The 19,955-nt window shown below is 42.1% G+C and overlaps 1 protein-coding gene across 1 annotated transcript in view; it reads left to right on the top strand.

Moving 5' to 3' along the window:
- Positions 1-19,955, top strand: part of lekr1 (Leucine-, glutamate- and lysine-rich protein 1) — a 72,788-nt gene that overhangs the window by 6,685 nt on the left and 46,148 nt on the right. Inside the window, exon 3 of the mRNA XM_068714979.1 lies at positions 17,293-17,822. Coding sequence (XP_068571080.1) covers positions 17,293-17,822 — 530 coding nt within the window. The remainder of the gene's footprint in view (positions 1-17,292; positions 17,823-19,955) is intronic.

Genomic DNA, 19,955 nt, shown 5'->3' on the forward strand with positions numbered 1-19,955 from the left:
ATAAAATCATTTGCATCACACACACACACACACACACACACACACACACACACACACACACACACACACACACACACACACACACACACACACACACACATTCACTTTGGAACCGTACTGTTACCTTTCAAAGCATGCATGTTAATGAAAGACCATATTGCCACAACATATGTCGTTAACAAATGGGATTTTTTACAATACAAATGCATATGTTACATCCTGATGAGCGTTTCAACACTGCTCTCTCTCAATATGCTGCAGTAATCCATATGATTTGAACAAGAAATGGGACAATGTCTCCTCTTTTAGTCTTCCATCTGTTTTAAGATAAAGCACTTAGGAAGTAACATGGCAATGATGGCGTGTTGCTTTATATGCTTGTCAATGTCAGGTGGCAGTTACATATTGCCATATGATATACCATATGGTATGAATATAAATTAGCAGGGAATATGGCTTCCTTTGAATGGAAAGCATACAGGGTCTCTGCTAGCAGTGTATTCTCTGTTTGTCAAAGGAAACTATATCTCCAAAGACCATGTTTTCCTCTTTTTCTTCCACACTGACGCAAAATCATTTTTCACATTAAACTGTTTTGAAAAGGTTCTTTTTATATGCCCTTACACAAGAAAATGTTCTGAGCTACACACAAAGCAAAGTAATTAGACTAAGAAAATGTTTTGGCCAATAGTTGTAACCAGTAGTTTATCTTTCCATTCTGACTGTCACAAAACAAGTTTAGAGCATTTTCTACCGTGGTCCTTAACAAAGTTATTTAATTTATCAAGCCTTTGGGGAACCCAGCCAACATGGCATCACTTACAATAGGACCTTTGTATATATCATCTCTTCCACATTAGACCTGCAGAATACACAAACAGAGCAGCTGGCTGGGTATGAGAGGGACCTCTGTGATTGCTTTACCTGTAGCTCTCCAAAAGGCTCGGAAGGCTTTTGCAATCTTTCCGCTCCACCGTTGCTTGTGCTGTCAGACTTTGCTGTAGCGATGTCTTTTCCCAGCTCTCACTATTTACAGAATACAATGTTATCATAACCAATAATAATAATCTGGATGTATCCTTTAATATGCTTAGCTATACTGTACAATATCAGTTACATTTGGTCTTTTGTGACCTAGTCAACATAGCATGACATCGAGCAGCGAGTTCACAAGGGTAAGATTACTCAATGGATCAATGAGGCTGCTCTCTGTGCTCTGCACTCTCTTCCTGTCTCTCTCAGTTCCCGTGTCTGTCGCTCTCGAGTAATTTGTGGAAGTTCTCATTGAGGCCAGTAGATGGCTGTGAACAATAGACCCCCTGGTATTATCTGAGGGTGGCCTTTCCATGCCCACGTACAGACAAAATCCCCCCAGTCTTCCCTGAAAGTCTCCTACAAACACATCACAGTGCACACACACCTACACACCTACACACACACAGTCCATTCCCCCATCCATCCATTTGTCCATCTATCTCTTCGCCTGCTGCGCCATGGCCAACGGACTCAAATGGGAATCCATTTTATTTATTGATTTCTGTGTTGGCCATCCATCTCTCCCCAGAGTGTGTGTGTGCATCCGTTTCAGTGCTTGTTTGTGACTTGTCACAAGGGACATATGATAACCAGACACAGCGCAAAGGAGAGAGAGAGAGAGAGAGAGAGAGAGAGAGAGAGAGAGAGAGAGAGAAAGAAAGAGACAATAACAAAGAATGAGAGAGGGAGGGAGACATTTTGATCATAGCCCATCTGGTTCAGTCACAGGATCTACCCTCCCTCCCTCCTTTTCCTCCCCCTGTCATCCACTCAGATTCCAATACGTCCATAAAATAGAGGATGTTCTGGGCTTAGCCCCCCGCTGAGTACACTTCAGCACCATTTATTGGAGGAGGCTTAGGTGGCTGGGGCGAGCGGAGAACAAAAAACAACAGAGGCAGTGTGCGTTGCAGGCGCAAAGCTGTGGGCAGCACCATGTGCACTAGTCGGCGTGGGAGGCAAAGAGGAGGTGGTGTACTAACAGGCCCATTTAAGTGCTGTTAATCCTGGTGTGCTGGGAGAGGGCTGGCACCAAGGTTTAATGGTGGGCTGCTGAGAAGGAGAGCACTGCGGTTACACACAAACACCATGCCTCCCACCCACACACTCGGGCACAGAAACACACATACTTGCACTGAACTTTCCTGCCGAGAGTATGTTTATTGTGTATACAAACACGGGGATGCAGCTCAGATACAGGTACACACACAAAAATACACCTACTCATACATTACGGTAAAGTAGATGACATCACCCACTACTAACATGAGTTTCCTTTTTATGTGTGTTTTCTCCCACATTTAAAAAAACATGCAAGTTGGGTTGATTGAAAAACAGATTTCCTGTGTCGGACATGCAGCATCTGGTCTGGCAGTCTGTCCGTGTCATCTCCCTTTTGTCCAGTGCATGCTGGGACAGTGCAGCGTTAATCCTGTTTATGCTGCGTCCCATTTGAACTGGGAAGTCAGAATTTGGAATCGCCTGAAGTCTGATTTCTGAAAGTCAGATTTCTGAAAGTCGTTCTAACCCCACCGTCCCTGACCTCAAAATCCAAGATGGCTGCTCCTCGCATGCTGTTTATTAGCATGTCTGTCTTATTCGTGTCTCATTAAATCAGTCATACATACAGTACTGTCCAAATTCAATCTGTGGACATGTTGCTATGTTCTTTGTATTCCTAAAATACCATTATGTTGCGTTATTATCAACGCATCATTAGTAACTCCCCACTCTCGAGGTGTTTCACGTAGATTAGTTTGAACCGTGACAGTGACATCCATTGTTCCACATTTCACATTGTAAATATAAGCATATGTCCCAGTTTGTTTCCTGTTGCAGTGTATGTGAAGGACATAAGCTGACAGGAAGTAAACACTTCTCCACTGTCTTCTGGCTACTCACTGGCTTAGTTATTTTTAGTGAAGTTCAAGGGAGAGTAGGGAATGATTTTATTCTTTTGTTACGTATTTCTGTGGAGCTAAATAAACCACTCTCTGCCACGTACCCGTTTTTGCAAGGGAACTGAAACTATGCAGTATTATATATTTATTGTAAATATGCTGAGATGGTGTTTTTCAGTTTCCCCCTGTGTCCGCTTCCCCTCAGTCCCAGTCTCTATCTTTCTCAAGGGCACATTACCAGTCATTATTCAGGGACCAGAGAGCGTTACTCCTTCCTTTCACTTAATTGTCTTTGAATTGAAAATCAACTCAAACCTGCTTCTCCAAGCAGGTGGTCAGACTAAAAATAGCACTGCATTAAAAAAAAAAAAAAAAAAAGAGAAAGGGCTGCGTTGGCGTGTTGCTACAGGTACCAGTGAGAAGATGGAATATGATCCAGGAAGTCCAGTTTCATTAAAAATGCATTAATTACAAAGTTTATCAGATAACACGTCTCAGAAGTTTATAATACTGTGAGACAGAAAACTTATAAATAACAATATATTCTTTTTTGAGGATCACAAAGTAAAAAAGTAGAAACAAAGTATTCTACCTGGATTTTGTGCTTCATTGGCCAACAGTACGCTGCTGGATGACGTTGCGTCGCTAGAAAATCCTAACTTTTTAGTGGGAGACCTCTGCGTCAGCATTTTGGACCCCTGCCGTACTAATGCAATGACATAGAGCCATTGCTGGTCTGTACACAGCATAATCCCTTGTCTGTTGCCACCACCAAAACTCAAACAACACTGTTTACCCCTACCTTACTTGGCAGGAAGTTGTCAAAGTGACACTTTTGCTAAAAGTGTTCTAGTCCAATTTTGGCTCAAGGATGAGTTGTTTTCAGCGCAGCGCTGAGCAGAGTACACCACAGTCTTTTTATTCAACAGCTGAGCACCTCTTGTTCTCTACAAGGCCCTGAAACTACCTATTCACTTCTCAAGTGTCACAGTCTGAGGAGCTCAAACACACAGTGGAACAGGACAAGACGTTCACCTCCAAAAGAGAGGGAAGCACAGAGAGAGGAAGCAAGAATAGCAAATAGAGAAAGACGGAGACAAGAGGGACAATACTCCCTGTTAACTTCTCAAATGTTATGGTCTGTGAAGAGCTGCGAAACACAATGTAACGGGACAAGACGTTCACTTTCCAGATAATTGGAGAGTGAGTGCAGAGACGGAGAGAGAAGAGCGAGCATCTCAGTGCGTGTGCAGGAGAGATATGTGACTTTCCTGTTTCATTTCCATCTGAGGGAGAGAATCAATGGAGAGAATAAGACCAAAAATGAAGACACTTTCCGTCACACACACACACACACACACACACACACATTCATAGAAATACACATGCAAGCAAACAAATGCATCCAGCTCTCACCTTTCTGCTATTTATCGTTTTTTTCTGTTTCCTTTCATAACACCAGACATTCACATTACCAACGCAACAGGAGATTTTAGACAAAACATTGGTATCTAAAAAGGGCCGTGTTTACCTACCCCTCTCCACACATACACATGCACACACGCTGCACGTCATGGCACGCATTCACTACCTGTCTGACTCTACTTTCATTCATAATTGAGGTGCCGAGTTTTGTTAGCCAGTGCATTCACATTTCAGCCCGAGGCTGCCATCCCTACTACAGTGTCTCAGCAACTTGGTTCTTTTCCATCGCACTCTCTCTTTCTATATGCAGTATAGCACTGCATAGCTCTGCATGGAGCGTGCACTGGATGTGTCACCATAGGACCTGCAGTACTCACTGCCTGGCTGACTGCTGTCTAAAGTGTCAACTGTAGGTAAAACTTACACTTGGAGTTGAAGCATTGTGTGTGTGTTTGTGCACGCACGCCCCTCACTTTGTGAGACCCTGAGAGTGAGGACATTTTTGTAGTGTAATAGCCGGTAGTCACCTCAAAGACTCGATGTAATGTTCACACAATCTGCGGTGCGAAAGCAGCACGTTAGCGGAGCAGCAGCAGCTCCAGTCCTTCATCTGCATCTACACAGGATGTGTGCAGGCACAGCTCTGAGCACAGGTAGCATGCGCTCTGGCAGCGCTCAGAGCCCGGCACTTCATCACTGTAGTTGGGCCCTAAAGCAGCAAAAAAAAAAAGACTTGAAGCATGAAAACAGCTTTTGGTTGTTGTCACATGCACAAGCAAAAACGTTAGCTCTTATGAGGCCTTTGTATACAGACAGCTGTGGAGGCGCATGAGATGCATGGCTGAAAACACCTCCTGTGTAAACAAGCCTTTGACATTTTATTTAGATTGAGCTTAGGGGGGGATGTGGGTGCATTGTGTAACAGCACGATATGAAGTAATTAACAAAAAATAATGAATTAGAAAAGCAATTTCAATTTATCTCACTCAAACAATGTTGCTCTGCATGCACACTTGATAATAAATGGAAAAACACCTGACGTGGAGCTTCATTTACAGTTAAATGTTTACATTTTCCTGCACTGAAGGCAGACACGCCATCACATCTGACTTGTTTCACATGGAGGATAACTGGTGTATAGAGACAGACCTGTTGATGTGATCAGCTGTGATCAGAGCCCATGCTTTGACCACACTGCCCTCTGTATGTTGATAGCACAGGTACAAAAGGGGCTAAGCCTCACTCATCATCATTCAAGTTGATGCAATTGAGTTTTGACCACTGTATCAAACTGCCTCACCTGTGCGACTGATCATTTTTCTTCTAGTAGTTTACTAATTAAAATCAAACTTCTAATCAGCTCATTCGCTTCATTTTCTGTAACGTTGTCTGTTGCTGATAAGATGTTACATCCGTCAGACGCTTTGGCTTGCTGAGCCTCTCTGTGAAATCATTCTTCTTTACGAGGACGTAATAAAATCTACTTGATTCAAGCTGTCTTGCAGAATGTCTGAAACAAACCTCATGTGGTGTATGTGGTAAAACTCGCGAGGGTGTATGTGTGGACCCAAATATGTTTGAAAATGCACCGCTGTCTGAGGATGGGAGGACATTTTCTAAAATCTGCCATTTTGTTGGACCCGTACACATTTGCCCTGCATCTGCTTCTCAGATTTACACTGTTATCATCCTGTAAAGCGCTTTTGGTTGCATCTGTAGGAAATTGTTTTATACAAATACACTTGAACTAAAGTCATTTTCCACTCACTCGAGTTATACAGTCCTTTTAATAGAAAAAAGTTTAATCCCTTTCTTGGTACATCATGAAGTTCCCTCAGGGGATCAATAAAGGCTTATCTTATTTGAGAAGAGATTGGAACTTTTTAAAGCATTTATTGTAAGAACAGAACTATAATGCAGGGCAGCAGTATATAGAAATTTGAGATGTCTTCATGTAACCTGCAGTCTACTATATACGGTAGTACAGTGTGTTCTTTCAGACACCTCAAAGGAGACTTGGTTGTTGAAGTTCCAACACTGAAACTCTCTCATCACTAGTGTGGTCTGTTGTTTCTTTGTTTTTCTTCTTACTAAAACCTGACACTTAGATGATGACTGCAGCGTCTGAGTCCAAAAACATTTGCAACTTCTCTCACTGTTCATCAATGTAAAGGTGTAAATCAAAGTCCTGACTTGCCTCTTTGGTGTCTTTCCGTGCCTCTGACTGTTGACTGTCCAAGCGATGGCTCTCAACTGCTCTTGCTCTCCTTCTCCGCCCATCCATTTTTAATGTGAGCATGGCAAGTCTTCTGGAGGAAAAGAGGAGACTAGAGACAAGCCACATGTCCCAGTGAGCTACACCGTGCTGCACATCGCTCCTTTTCTCTTCTGTCTCTTCTCTCGCTGTCTGTCTCGCCTTCTTTCTATATCGTTCCCTCAGTTCTCTTTTCCTTGAATAATGGCTATAGTTTTAAACCTGACACACTCCTTCCCTTTGTTTTCTTGAAACAGAAGACCTCAGAAGGTCGATGGATAATGGTCGCACATCTGTATCTCAGACTTGTTCCCTTTCTCCTTCTCTCTTTTCCTTGTCTTTCTCGTTATTATCATTTTAGACGATGTAATTGTGGATCACGATATCTCTATGTATGGTTTCGTCACGATTCCATAGAAAGATGATAAATTATCATATTTAATTATTGCCCAGTCCTACTTTTTAGTCTGTTTTCTTAAATCTTGGAGAAGAGAGAGAGAGATTAAGAGAGAGGGAGCGAGGTCATCAGGTGATTGCTGATCTGCATTAATGACTGAGAGACAGCGGGGGGGGGATTATTGTGCAATATTGTCACGGGTGTTGTCTGGAGCCCGGGATTACAAAGTGACAATATTGCCCGATAATCCAAAAGGGTCATTGCAAGGTCACTGTTGCTGTTATGAAGCTGTTGCCGTGCCAACCATTGTGGTATCAAGTGTTCAGAAAATGATTGTCAATGTTTGTTGTTTGCTGCCCTCATCATGTCTATGTCATGTCAAGGTACCTCAGGTTACGACTGAGTTTGATAGCAGAAAAAGCATCTCCAGCGTTGAATAAGGAAAACTCAGTATGTTGTAGTGATTCTAAACACAGAGTGAAGAGGCAAAGACGATTATCTGTGACATTCACAAAGATGTATTGTGTTTTCAGCAAGAGGTGCAAATATCTCTTTTTGAAAATAAATGTACTACTATCAGTTCTTGCTAGCTTTCACCCCTTGTACATTTTCAGAGCTCAATACAACTAGTCTCGGCATGTTTGATGGGCGCTTTTAAAAGTCATTCAAAGAAAACCTCAATAGGTGATGTGGAGTTTGAGTGAAAGTGGGTACAACGGAAAGGTAATACACCACTTAAAAAATTATCTTATACCCAACAGTGCAAGAGGACAGGGTTTTCTTGTAAACATTAAATTAAAATAACTGCCTCACATTTAAAAGGTGGCCTTCTGTGTCGGTCACCTTGAGATATTTGCACAATCAAACTGAATAAGATCGTCTCTGTTTTTACTCATTAATAAGCGTCTGAAGCGTCTTTGCCTAATGTACTTGAGCACAGAGTTAAACACTGCAGGCGACGGCACTTGTTTTCTCTTGCTTAAGAGGGTTAAATGAGGTTGCCTTTTGCTTCGCTCCGCTGATTGTCATCTAGTCAGACAGAATGTCATTCCACCTGGTTTAAGCTGCAAATGAAGAACATAAAAGTAGGATAAATGTTAAGAAGGTATAGGTTCACTGACAAACTTGACAGCGGTGAAAAAACACACACCACACCCAGATAGACAGGTAGACAGACACGCACACACACACACACACACACACATTCCAGCCAGTGTTACCTCCTTTGGCCTCTCCTGGCTTACTGTGTCGTGCCGAGCCGTGTGTTGTGATGCGTGGTCTAGTGGGGCTAACGGAAGCACATGTGTTGTCTGCTAACTCTGATTAATGTAACAGACTATACTCCCCCTTCTCTCTCTGGCTTATTTTTTTTTTTTCACTGGCCGCCCTGCTGTCCTGGCTTCACCTCTTACATGTATGTCTGCACTTAGTCTGTGTTTCAATCCTGTGCCCTAAGAGGCGAGAGAGTCATTAAATTATAATACAGTTCCTCTCTCGTTTTGTTGGTATAGCATATAGTGCTTTGGAGTCTATGGAGTAAACTATGTCGGCTAAAATGGTACAAAATGTTATTGCAGGGCTCAGGACAGTAATGTCAAAGAGTCTTCTATAGTATCATTCAGCTGTTGAGGAGCTATGGTCACATTATACGCCCAGTTAAGGGGGCATAAAGTGCAGAAGGTCTCATGCACATTTCAAGGCACCACAGCATCCCAACAGTAAAGATAACAAATTAAATAGATTGTTGCAGTGGCATTCGTGAAGATTTTCTTTTAAATAACTGTCCGTTTAGTCACTATCTATTGCCGTAGGAGCTAACAGAAAGTATTGCACTATTTATGTATTTGCAGTATTATGAATTTGGTGTCTGAGACGACACTGCGGTATTTTCGGTGTTGCTCTTGGCTGTTAAATTAGGCCTCACTTTCCAGTGCCTCTGATAATGACTGTAACAAGCTACCTGGCTGCAGAGGGCGAAGTCAGCAGTCAGCTCTGTAAACGTATAACGCTAACTTAGAAATTACATTGAGACAAGCGGGCTGATTGGTTGACTCCCATTTGACCAAACCCCATCACACGCACAACAAAATGGACAAAGTCAGTCTTCTGCCTGCTTCTCCTCAGGCTAGTTGTTTGTTGTTGTGTGTGCCGTGCCGTGCCGTGCCGTGCCGTGCCGTGCCGTGCCGTGCCGTGCCGTGCCGTGCCGTGCCGTAACGTGCTGTGCTGTGCCTCGCCCTGTGTTTGAATGTGATGTGATGCGTGGCCAAGTGCTGGTCGAGGCAGCCATAGGTGATTCTTTCCCTACCACTGCCCTTTCCCCGCTTCCACGCAAAGGAGCAAGTGAGGTAGACGGGGAAGGGAAGAGAGGATAATGTAACGGGAAGACAGCCAGTCAGCCGGCAAACATGCAAACCTGGATTATACGGGGGGTAAGAACCCTCACTTTATTATACTCCCAAATTTCCATTACTACCCCCATGGCCGCCCCTCCTTTCAGCACTTTGTCTGCTCTGCTGACTTTGTCCTGACTTTTGTGCGACAGTGGCTGATCATTTCAACCTCTGCTGTCTGCATGCACACACGTGTCGTGTGCGAGTGATTGACTGTGGATTCCTCTATTCAGTCACACACACAACCCAGAAACGGGCCATCTCACACACTTTGATTCATCCACTCAACAGTACAGTATGCCCCTGATCTGTCTGCCCCCTCCCTCCTGTCCTCTCTGCATACTAGCACGCCTCTGCCCCCCCCTCTTGCACTTCCCTCTATCCCTTGTGACCGCTACTACCCCTCCCTATTTCCTCCTCCACACACACACACCCAGATACACACACATGCACACCCAGACGAACAGGCATAGAAACATATTCATTCTCAAAGACACGCGCACCGTGCCGTGGTCAAGGAACTTATACAAACACACAATATTCACACACAAACCCACATCTACACTCAAGCACTCGCTCATAAACACACACTTGTCATGTGATGTGTAGTGCGCCATGGGGTCCAGATGAGTGGAATCTCAGTGTTGGCTCTCGCTACACTGAGCACCACAGGGGGTCTTTATCGTCGCAAAAATCAACAAAGCCACAGTCACGAAGCGCTGTCTCGATCACACACACAAACACTCACACACACACACTCACACACACACACACGAGACTGTGTGCACACGTACTATGTGCAAACATGCGCTCAGACATCACGCACACAGGCAACACAAAAAAGCAAAAAAAATAAATAAAAAATACAGTCACACGAAGTGACAAAAGCTCACAAAAACATTCTCATTTTGACACGCAAAGACAAGAGCACAGCTGGACAATGTTCTCAGTGGGACACACACACTCCACAAGCTCTCACGCACTCGTCGCAGTCCGAAAAAAAGAAAATAATTTAGGAAAATTAGGAGAAAAACAAGGATAAGTCCCTGAACAACTTAATCCCTTCTTAAATGCTTGCGTGATCTATCGTGTCTGTGATTTCACAGACAGAAAGAGAGAAGCGGGATGAAGTGCCAGCTAAGCAGATGGAAAGGAGAAAGCATTTGTTAGATTGAAAGTGGGAGGGAGAAAGAATTTGAAAGAGAACGAGTTTAGAAGGATCCAGGTATGATGCGAGGCAGCACTCCTTTGTTTTTTCCTTTCTAAATCTGCCTCCCATCATCATATCACTTGATTAAACCTAATCCTAATGCCTCTAATCCTCCAAGCACCAAAAAAAAATGCCTAAGTGCCTTTTACCCCTCCATAACATCTCTCAACAGATATTAGTGCGCACTGGATTGTGCCTCTATACAGTATTTCTGTCACTGTGCTTTGTGAGCGTGGGCTGTACTTTTTCTAGCCTGCCTGCTATTCAAAATGACTCGAGGGTTTTTCAGATACTGAGGATGAGAGAAAATAAATAGTTTAGTCTGTTTGTGGTGATCTGTTGGGGCCTGCTGTCTACAATGCTCAGTTTCTGCCTGCTTTGTGTAGCCTGTATGATGTCCCTGCTTTATTATTAAAAGAGTTCCTATCTTTTAAATGCAATTAAGAGACAAATGTGATTTTGTTTTGTATTTGTTGTCAGATTTTGGCTCGGCTGATTTATTGACTGATCTGTTGGCCGTTAACTACCAAAGACTTGCAGCACAGAAGCCAAAGAAATGTGATACCAGGTCATTTTTAAATCCATAAAGAAACACCGGAAAATTTGTCGGCTTTGAAAAGGGGTAAGTTGTAACTCAAAGGAAAAGGGGAAGAGGAGCTGCTTGATGCAGAAAAGTGAGACGAATTAATCTGCTTGTACAACAAAAAACTCACAATCATAGCCTTTTTATTTGCCTTTAGTGCCTGATTTTGTTGTCAAGAAAGAAACTGCTCATAATATGGCTCTACTAGCTTCTCCAAAAATGTCTGCATTTCATAACATACTAACACGAATGTAACGGAAGAAAGTTGGGAAATTTCTTCATCTTTTTAATACGTCTTGTCTGCATGTCGGCCTTGTCTCCACTCTCAGTACATGAGACAATGAGCGCAGACATTTTCACACAGACACACACGCAGACAGTCAGGGAGTTAAAAAGGCATCGCGTAAATTAATTATGTTTCTCGTCCTGGCAAGACACCAGCCTCCCACAGAATGCCCCCACCCTGTCGCCCCCACATGCACCCCCTGCACCACTCCACCCCTCCTAAATGTTTCACATCAGGCGAGAGGTAATAGCCTCATGTTTAATTGATGGAGCATGGAGGCAATGTGGTGATAACATGGACTGTTGAGGGGGTCCAAGTCACAAAACGCACACTCACACACACACAGAGCAGCCTTGGTACCTGTTAGGTACAGACACAGGCTGGAGGTTCAGTTACAGTAAGAGGGTGGATGATTCAGTGTTGTCGCTCTGTGGTTAATGACGACTACGTCACTGATGTACCCTGAGGCGTTATTCATGTGTGCATAGTTACTTACAGCATGTAATAAACTCTTTTGTAATATATATATATATATATATATATATATATATATATATATATATATATATTATTAACTCTATATAAATAACAATGATTATTACCAGATGAATGTGGTTCGAGTAAAAGCTGTGTGTGTCTTAATATTTTTAAACCGCTTATGGCAACAGACCAGCATGCTAATGGAGTCAATCAAGGGACAGAATGAAAGAGAGATAAGAGAGACACAAGGGGAGCCATAGAAGTGTTGTGTGCACTAGAGGACAAAGAGGTTTTTGTGTGTAGGAGAGAAGCATCTATTGGCTGCTGGCATGAAACATTTAAAGGACAACAAGACATGTTTTCCTCCTCTCCCTCAGTCTGTCTCTCTTTTTCTATCACCTCCATGTTTCATTCAAACCATCCTTGTCTCTCTCCTCCTCTCAGGTATTTTTTGCAAGCATATGTGTAGTAGTAGTAGTCGTGTGCGTGTGTGTCTGTGTGTGTGTGAGAGCGAGCGTGTGGAGGGGTTAGTTTTGTGGTTTGAGTGCTAAGTGAACGTGTCAGTGCCCAGGGCGAGGGGTCTCCCCAAGGGGCCAAACTCAGTCACGGGAGCACACATCCACTGGTGGCACAGACCATCTGCCCTCAGGGCATGTGTACGTGTACGTGTACGTGTGTTTGTGTGTGTGTGTGTGTGTGTGTGTGTGTGTGTGTGTGTGTGTGTGTGTGTGTGTGTGTGTGTGTGTTTCAGTGTGTGTTGAGAGTGAGCGATTGTGTGAATCTCCTGTCTGTCTCAAGATGCCTATGTGAGTAAATTTGCCTTTGTATGTGTCTGTCTACGTCTGTTTCTTTTGTTTGTACCCGCACACATGTTTGCACTTGCATCAATGGGGGTTTTAATGTGTGTGTGTGTATCTGTTTGTCGCTCGGTGCGTCTTTGGGTGTGTGTGTCTGTGCCTTTCATCTGCCCCTGTGTGTGCAAACTGTGCTTTTGACTGTGTTGGTCCTAGATTGTATGGTTGTGCGAAAGCTTGCCTCTTTGTGTGTGTGTGTGTGTGTGTGTGTGTGTGTGTGTGTGTTTGCGTGTATGTGTTAAGCCATAGCTAATGCACAATTCAGCCCTCAGGCCACTTTAACATTGTCTATTGCCCACTTGTTTGTCTGTCTTCATGACTACTTCACTCACATAAAGAACGTGCACACCCAAATTTACATGCATAAGCATTTTGGGATAGAATTCAACCCCCACACACAAGCACACACACACACTTAGTAGTTTTAGCTGAATCTGCGCCTGCAGGAACCATGAGGACATCTGCACAGTAAACACTAAAACCCCCTGAGCCCCAGTCCCAAATATTGCTCAGACTTGCACGCACTTATGCTCTTTCTGGCTCTCTCTGTCTGTGTCTCTCACTCACTCACACATGTACATACTCACACTGCAAACAGATAATAGTCCATATTCTCCAGAGTTCATTCTGTGGCAACACAATGAAATACATTGTTGTGCTCTGGAGTTTTTTTCCCCACCCGCACTAATACACTCCCTCTCCAACCTCTCTGTCCCATTTTTTCTTCTGTCCATCTCTAGACCTTTGTCAGGGCAAATGTCTGGCACGGGGGAATCCAACACCTTAAGGGAGATCATTAGGAGCACATCTTTCCTTTTTTGTACAAGCATCCAAATACATATAGGAAAGACATGATTATGACAAATATGGATTTTGTTATTGATATATCTGAGGGTCGCAGTTTCTGCACTTTTAACATTATTTTCTTGTCCAGCATTTCCTTGCTGACTGTTTTTACATTGAGTTTCTGGACTTTTGTGGAAAAAAATGTTTTAGTTTGCATTTCCCATGTCTACCTGCATGACAGACTTGCGATAAGATGTTGGATCAATTGTATCAAACATTGGTCTTTATTAATATCTATAGAAGCCTGTACTAGCTTGTAATCTTCAGGATTAGCAATGTTGGTTGGTCAGACGGTCGGTCCGCCACTTTGATCCAGACCATAGACTGTATATGAAGATGGACGACATGACAGCTTGCCAAAGGTGTACCCAAAACATCTCAATCACCCTCTGGTGTCTGGCTGCAGTATAGGTCATTAATCCTGTTCCCTCCATGTTAGTGGATGGGACATGGGCCAAACTAAAAAGTGAAAGTACACTTCAAAAAAGGTTGTCCCAAAAATTGTTTCTGTCTTTTTATGTAGTTCGTATCATGCAGATGTATGTTCAAGTGTTCATTTTTTCCTATAACTTTGGTGTAAATGCGTTATTTGATGCTTTAAAAATGGGGTGAGACATCATGATTGACAGCTGTGATTGACAGCTGCTCCGAGTGAAGTGGTCTCTGAGCCGTAAGCTCGGAAATTGTACGAGTGAGATGTCATTTTAATTCTCCATAACCGTCACCAGTCTGTTGAATAGAACATGTGTCAACTTGATCATAAATGTATTGAAAGACATATCATGCTTAGTTATTGTGTCTTTCTAGCCAAACAGCTACCGGGGTGCTAACTTAGCAGCTAGGTGGCTCACGCTAACAAGCTGCGGCTCGGTTCTTGATTAGCACTGTGCTAATTGGCAAATTAACATTGTAAACATTACTGCTAGCATTGCTGTAGACCGTTACTCTTGTTATTATTTGCTTGCATTGCATCAAAGTACCTCAGCATTTAGAAGAGTGAAGTCTTATTCTTGCTGTCTTTCTGTCTGTCAAGGCTGCTAGAAGACAGACTCCCGTTGTCCCAAAGACACGAGACAGACATAATCTGCACCTTGACCTGACATGGATAGACAAGATGCTAACACCGAGCAAGAAGGCGCTGTGATAGGTCGGAAAAGAGAAAGTTAGATGTGGCTGATGGAGAGGGAAGCTCTGTCGTCTTAGCGTCACCTGTCAGTCATTTGTCACGTCAAAAGCCCTTTCGAGTATTGCTGTGTGTTTTATCTGTCGTTCTCATCTACCACATTGTCATTCTCTTTGAATTCTCTCTTACCATATAGAAGGACACAAGAGAGGGAGAGAGAAGGGGATGGCAAGAATTCTTTCAATGAAACCCATTTCAGTGTCTTTCAGGAAAAAGCAGGAGCAGCCATTCTTTTGATCTCTGTCCTTCGTCTTTTTCTCGTTGAGGCTCTTAGCATTTGTTGTTTAGGTTTAGTTGTACCACAAAGGACAAGACAAAGGAACTTCAAAACGCTATTTGAAAGTCATCTATAGATTTCAGCCTGTAGCTGTTGCTATACTGATGGAAGTCGACCTACTTTGCATTTCATTGTCAACAGTAGCAACATTTGAACAGAAAGCTAATGAAAATACGCAGTATCTTACACTATTTGAATTGTCCTGATACAGTAAACACCATAGGTTTGACCCTGCTGTGACTCTTCAAATGTTTAACTGTTTCTTATTCTGTCTGCTTTCCTCTCTTGTCCTCTTTGAAGGATGACTTAAACAGGAAGCGTGCAATCAAACACCTCGCCTTGCGCCAAAGGGGAAAGGTCTTGGGGTCATCAAATCAGATTAGTTAGTTAATTTTCAAAGCATGAATGTTCACATGGATGTCTGTTTAAGAGATATGCTCATTATAAAATGGCAAGTCTGGTCTGAATGTGACACTGGGGAGAAGGCCATAGCAGAATGAAAAGCTTTAGCTTTCACTCTGGTCGTTAGTTTTTTAGATGTTTTGATCACACTCACACTAAGTGCATTGCCAAATGGACAAAGGCAATCATATGGCCTCTGTTCCTTAACAGCAATAATTAAATGATCTGTTCTGTTCCCTGTTGTCTTCCCATCAATGTCAGCTTTGTTTCTGTTTCTTTCACCTTGTTTACATCATGTAGCAATCTATTTGGAGCTTTCTGACAGGGGAGCTGTCAGCATGTCATCCAAATATCAGCTGCCTCTCTGCCACATATCATCATGAAGATGAAAGCTCGGGGATGTGATCTTATCCCTCATAAGCCTAAAAGAAGTGACAACAGCTTGGAGAGAATCCACTGACACGCACAGAGAAAGAAAGATAATTTTGGGAGATGTTTTTTTTCTAACTGACAGCAGTAAAAACAATATCTGAAGGAGGATTAGAGTATCTGTGTTCCTGTGCTTTGAACTGCCGATGGATGAAAAGATGTTTTTGACACCAGTGGTTGCAACAGATTGTGATGGATAATGGGGCCTGTAGTTGTCACTCTAAATGTTTTTATAGACAGCTTTGATACTACAGTTGTAAAGGCCCCATACAATAAACCATGCAAAAGTGAATGCTATTTATACACTCATCCTCATTTTCATTCCCTGACAAAGATATAGCTGTATGTTTATTTATACATTGAGTTAGATAATATTCAGCACACTTAAAAGTATTTTTTTATTATAAAGGTAATATTATATTATGCTAGAGAAAGGCTCATCATTGTGTCTCATATTTGAATATGCAACAATACTTGCCTGAGATGTTTTTTGGGGAGAATGGAGAATGGTGATATCCAATCAGACTAGCACACAAGATTTACACTACATGTTTTTTGTGATGATTTTTTTTTTTCTAATTTCTTTTTTTTAATATAAATCTAAACTACCCTCATTTGCACTGTTTGCATGCAGTTAATGCCTTGTTACAAACTTGACAATAATCACTGCGTCTTTACCATTCATGACTTATTTTACAATATTGGCAGTTTGCATTTTATTTATTTAATGAATAGCTTCTTACTTAAGGCTTCTTAAACATGTTGGCTTGTCAAGCACAGGTACAATTCATAACATTAAAAAAACAACTGCATTCCATTGAGGTGAGCCATTTCCAGGGTCCTGGTATTTTACGCACTGGCTCATAAAAAAGGTTTATAGTGTGCTAACCAACAAGCTGTGGTAAAGGTTTGAGGACTTGAATAGTAACCAATCATACACTTGAAGAAGGTATATTTTTACTTGCATATATCAAACGCAGTGTTAGATCAGTCTGTTGTGCAACAATATAGCCTATTTTAGTCTCATGTCTATTTTCATCAATCAGCTAGCTAATGGGCTTTGACTTTTTAAAAATAAGGGGTTTTCTCCCTTATTTGTTTTAAATTTCCTAAAAACATTTTTGTTTAACTATAAGAAATACAGAAGGGATTGAAAGTGCACAGGGGTGAATTGGAAAAAGGTCATTTCAAATAGTTCCACACACCAGTCAACATTTTGCAACAATTGAGTCAGAGTCTTTACATTTTAGACGTTTTGTTAGTTCATAGTTGTACTTCTGTAGTTACGTTCAAATAATATTGTTGTCATTTTAATCAAATTGTGTGTATTCTACCCTCAGATGGAGCGCAGTGAGACGGTGTGTCGTTACTGTGGTGTGAGCTACTTCATCTTCCACGAGTTCCATCAGCTCCACACCCGACTGGCTCTGTTGGAGGAAGAGCTCCAGGGACTGAGAGAGAGCACCCAGAGAGAGAAGGCCCAGCGACAGGCACTGGAGCTGGGCCGGTTGGAGTGGGAGAAGGCATTTCACCTGGAGGTGCAGAGACAGACAGAGGAGAAAGAGAAAAGCACAAGAGAAGAGCTAGAAGAGAGGCACAAAGACGCAGAGCGAGCTCTGAGAGAGGAGTTTGAACAAATGTACGAGGTGGAGAGGCAAAAGATAAAAGACGAGTGTCAGAAAATCTGTGAAGGAAAAGAGAGCCAACTTAGAAGAGAGCTGGGAGAGCTACAGGCGGAGACACTGAGGCAGCAGCGAGAAGAGCTGGAGAGGACGACTGAGGAGAGAGAGAAAGTTCTGAGTGACGCACTTCAAAAGGCCAATCAAAATTTAGAGGAATTAAGAAAATATCTCCAACAGCTGGAAGAGAGGTGAGGTTTAGTATGTGTTTGTCTGTACTTCCCGTCCCTGGTGTGAAATGATCTCTAATGCCAGGCTTCATGTGGGCAATTATCCTGTGAGTCACGCTGCTAACACAAAAACACACTCTCAGACAAATCCAAGATATATCCCACTAGCTGGTGTGTGTATGTGACTCTCTGACACAGACCTTGCTGTTTAATTATATGTTCCACTGTCATCTTCAACGCCTCTATCATCTAGTACCTAGAAAAGGAGAAATAGATATATGGGGCTTGGTAAAAACGCCTAAGGAAGTGAGTTATTTGAGGAAACTTGTACTGATTAAATCCCAAGTGATTCAATTTGATTTCTGTGAAACAAGACTGTTTCACAATATTTATTAGGTTTGTTTTCTGGAATTGTTTTGCTCAACAACAAACACACTCATGCTGTTGTAAGCAGGGTCTAACTGATTATGGGAGGAAATAGTTTGTTAGTGAACACAATGTTTGACAAACATCCTCCTCATATTATCAGAGAATTGAAAAATATCTTTGTTGCTTATATTTAGTAGAACCGCAGCAAAACTAGACCACATTGCTGCGTTTTCACTATCAATCAATGTCCAGAAATGATACATGAGGGGGCAGAGGATCGCCAAAAGTTTCACAATGAAACAAAAAAGTATATCTTGTAGGTGGATGCAAATTTATTTTAGCTTGTTTGCAACACTCTACATACCAGACGTATGATATAACTTGCTTCATTGTGCTGTTTTTTGATTCACTCTTACATTGTTACTGGACTCCATGATGAGTACAAACACGTCTTGTGACTGAACAAATGCTTTTGTTAAAAAGCGCTGCAATGCTAATAAATGCTAACTTGTTTCTGCTAAGCCGGTAGTTCTTCTGCAGATATGCACACCTCTAGTTGTAGCACTTGTTAAAAGCTCTCATAATAGTAGCAGCCTGGGAGTGGTCTTAGATGGCATCATGTGCATTGCAATCCTGGTTGTTGTTGGGTTTTCACCCGAGGTGTAATAGATAACTGCAGGTGTCGGTGGTGATACTACTTTTTAAGAAAGTAAAAATGTTTTGGTCTCATGCACACCTGGGAACTCATTTAAAGACTCATGAACAGCCGACCGAGCCACAGCGCCTGGAGCTGGTCGCCAGTGATATCATTTAATTACACAGTGACACAAAAAATGTTGTGAAACGTGATTGTAGTCAAAGTTTTGCACATATTTCAACGTTATATCAACCTAATGTCTTATTCAAGAAAAACATTTTCCAAAAAAACCCTTTCCGACAAACATACTTGACCAATACAAAATGGTAACATATGACATGATCATAGGATGATGATGTATACTATATAGTAGGTTCTCAGCCACGAGCCCAATGTTTAGGAGAAAAGTACAAAGGCATGTGAAGGGTGACTTGTTTTTATACGCTTTAGTAACACAAACGTGGTGGATAGTGGTTACACTTTCCATGAAAAATTGGGACAGCAGTCTTTCTAATGCCTTATGACTTGAGGCTTCATATAACATCAGAAGTACATCACAGCGGCTTACAGCAACTCTATAAAGACATTTGGCATCCTTATTAAGAAGGTATGCAAACCCAAGGTTTTGGTTATCTTATATAGGCTTTAGATGTGTGAACCCTACACAGAGTGTCTCCCCTCTGATGAGTAGGAGACACCTTATCGATTGATTGCTGTGAATTTCTTTGTGATACAGTGTGTGACAGACCATTTTATTGGCTCATTGGTCTGCTTCCTTTTATGTGTTCTTTATTGGTGGCTGTATATATATATATATATATATACGGGTGCAGCTCTTTCCTTGCCATCATTTATTGCTATTTCTCTCCCCCTACACATGTTCTGTATTTCAGCTGAAAGCAACAAGTTCAGTCATATTCACTGGGGGCTTATAAACGTCACAGCTTCTTTATACAGCAAAAGCACAAAAGCAGTACATCCCATTTAGTTTCAGTTGTGTTGTGTTTTACTTTCTCTGCTGAAGTTTAATTCCTTTGCTGTACGTATCATTATCAAAAGCCTTTGTAAAGCTACCCACACTTAGTGACATGTGGTGTACACACACACACACACACACACACACACACACACATACACACACACACACA

This window comes from Cebidichthys violaceus, unplaced genomic scaffold, assembly GCF_023349555.1.
Source record: "Cebidichthys violaceus isolate CVI_PGR_0920_01 unplaced genomic scaffold, fCebVio1.0.p SCAF_1, whole genome shotgun sequence".
NCBI classification, from domain to species: Eukaryota; Metazoa; Chordata; class Actinopteri; order Perciformes; family Stichaeidae; genus Cebidichthys; species Cebidichthys violaceus.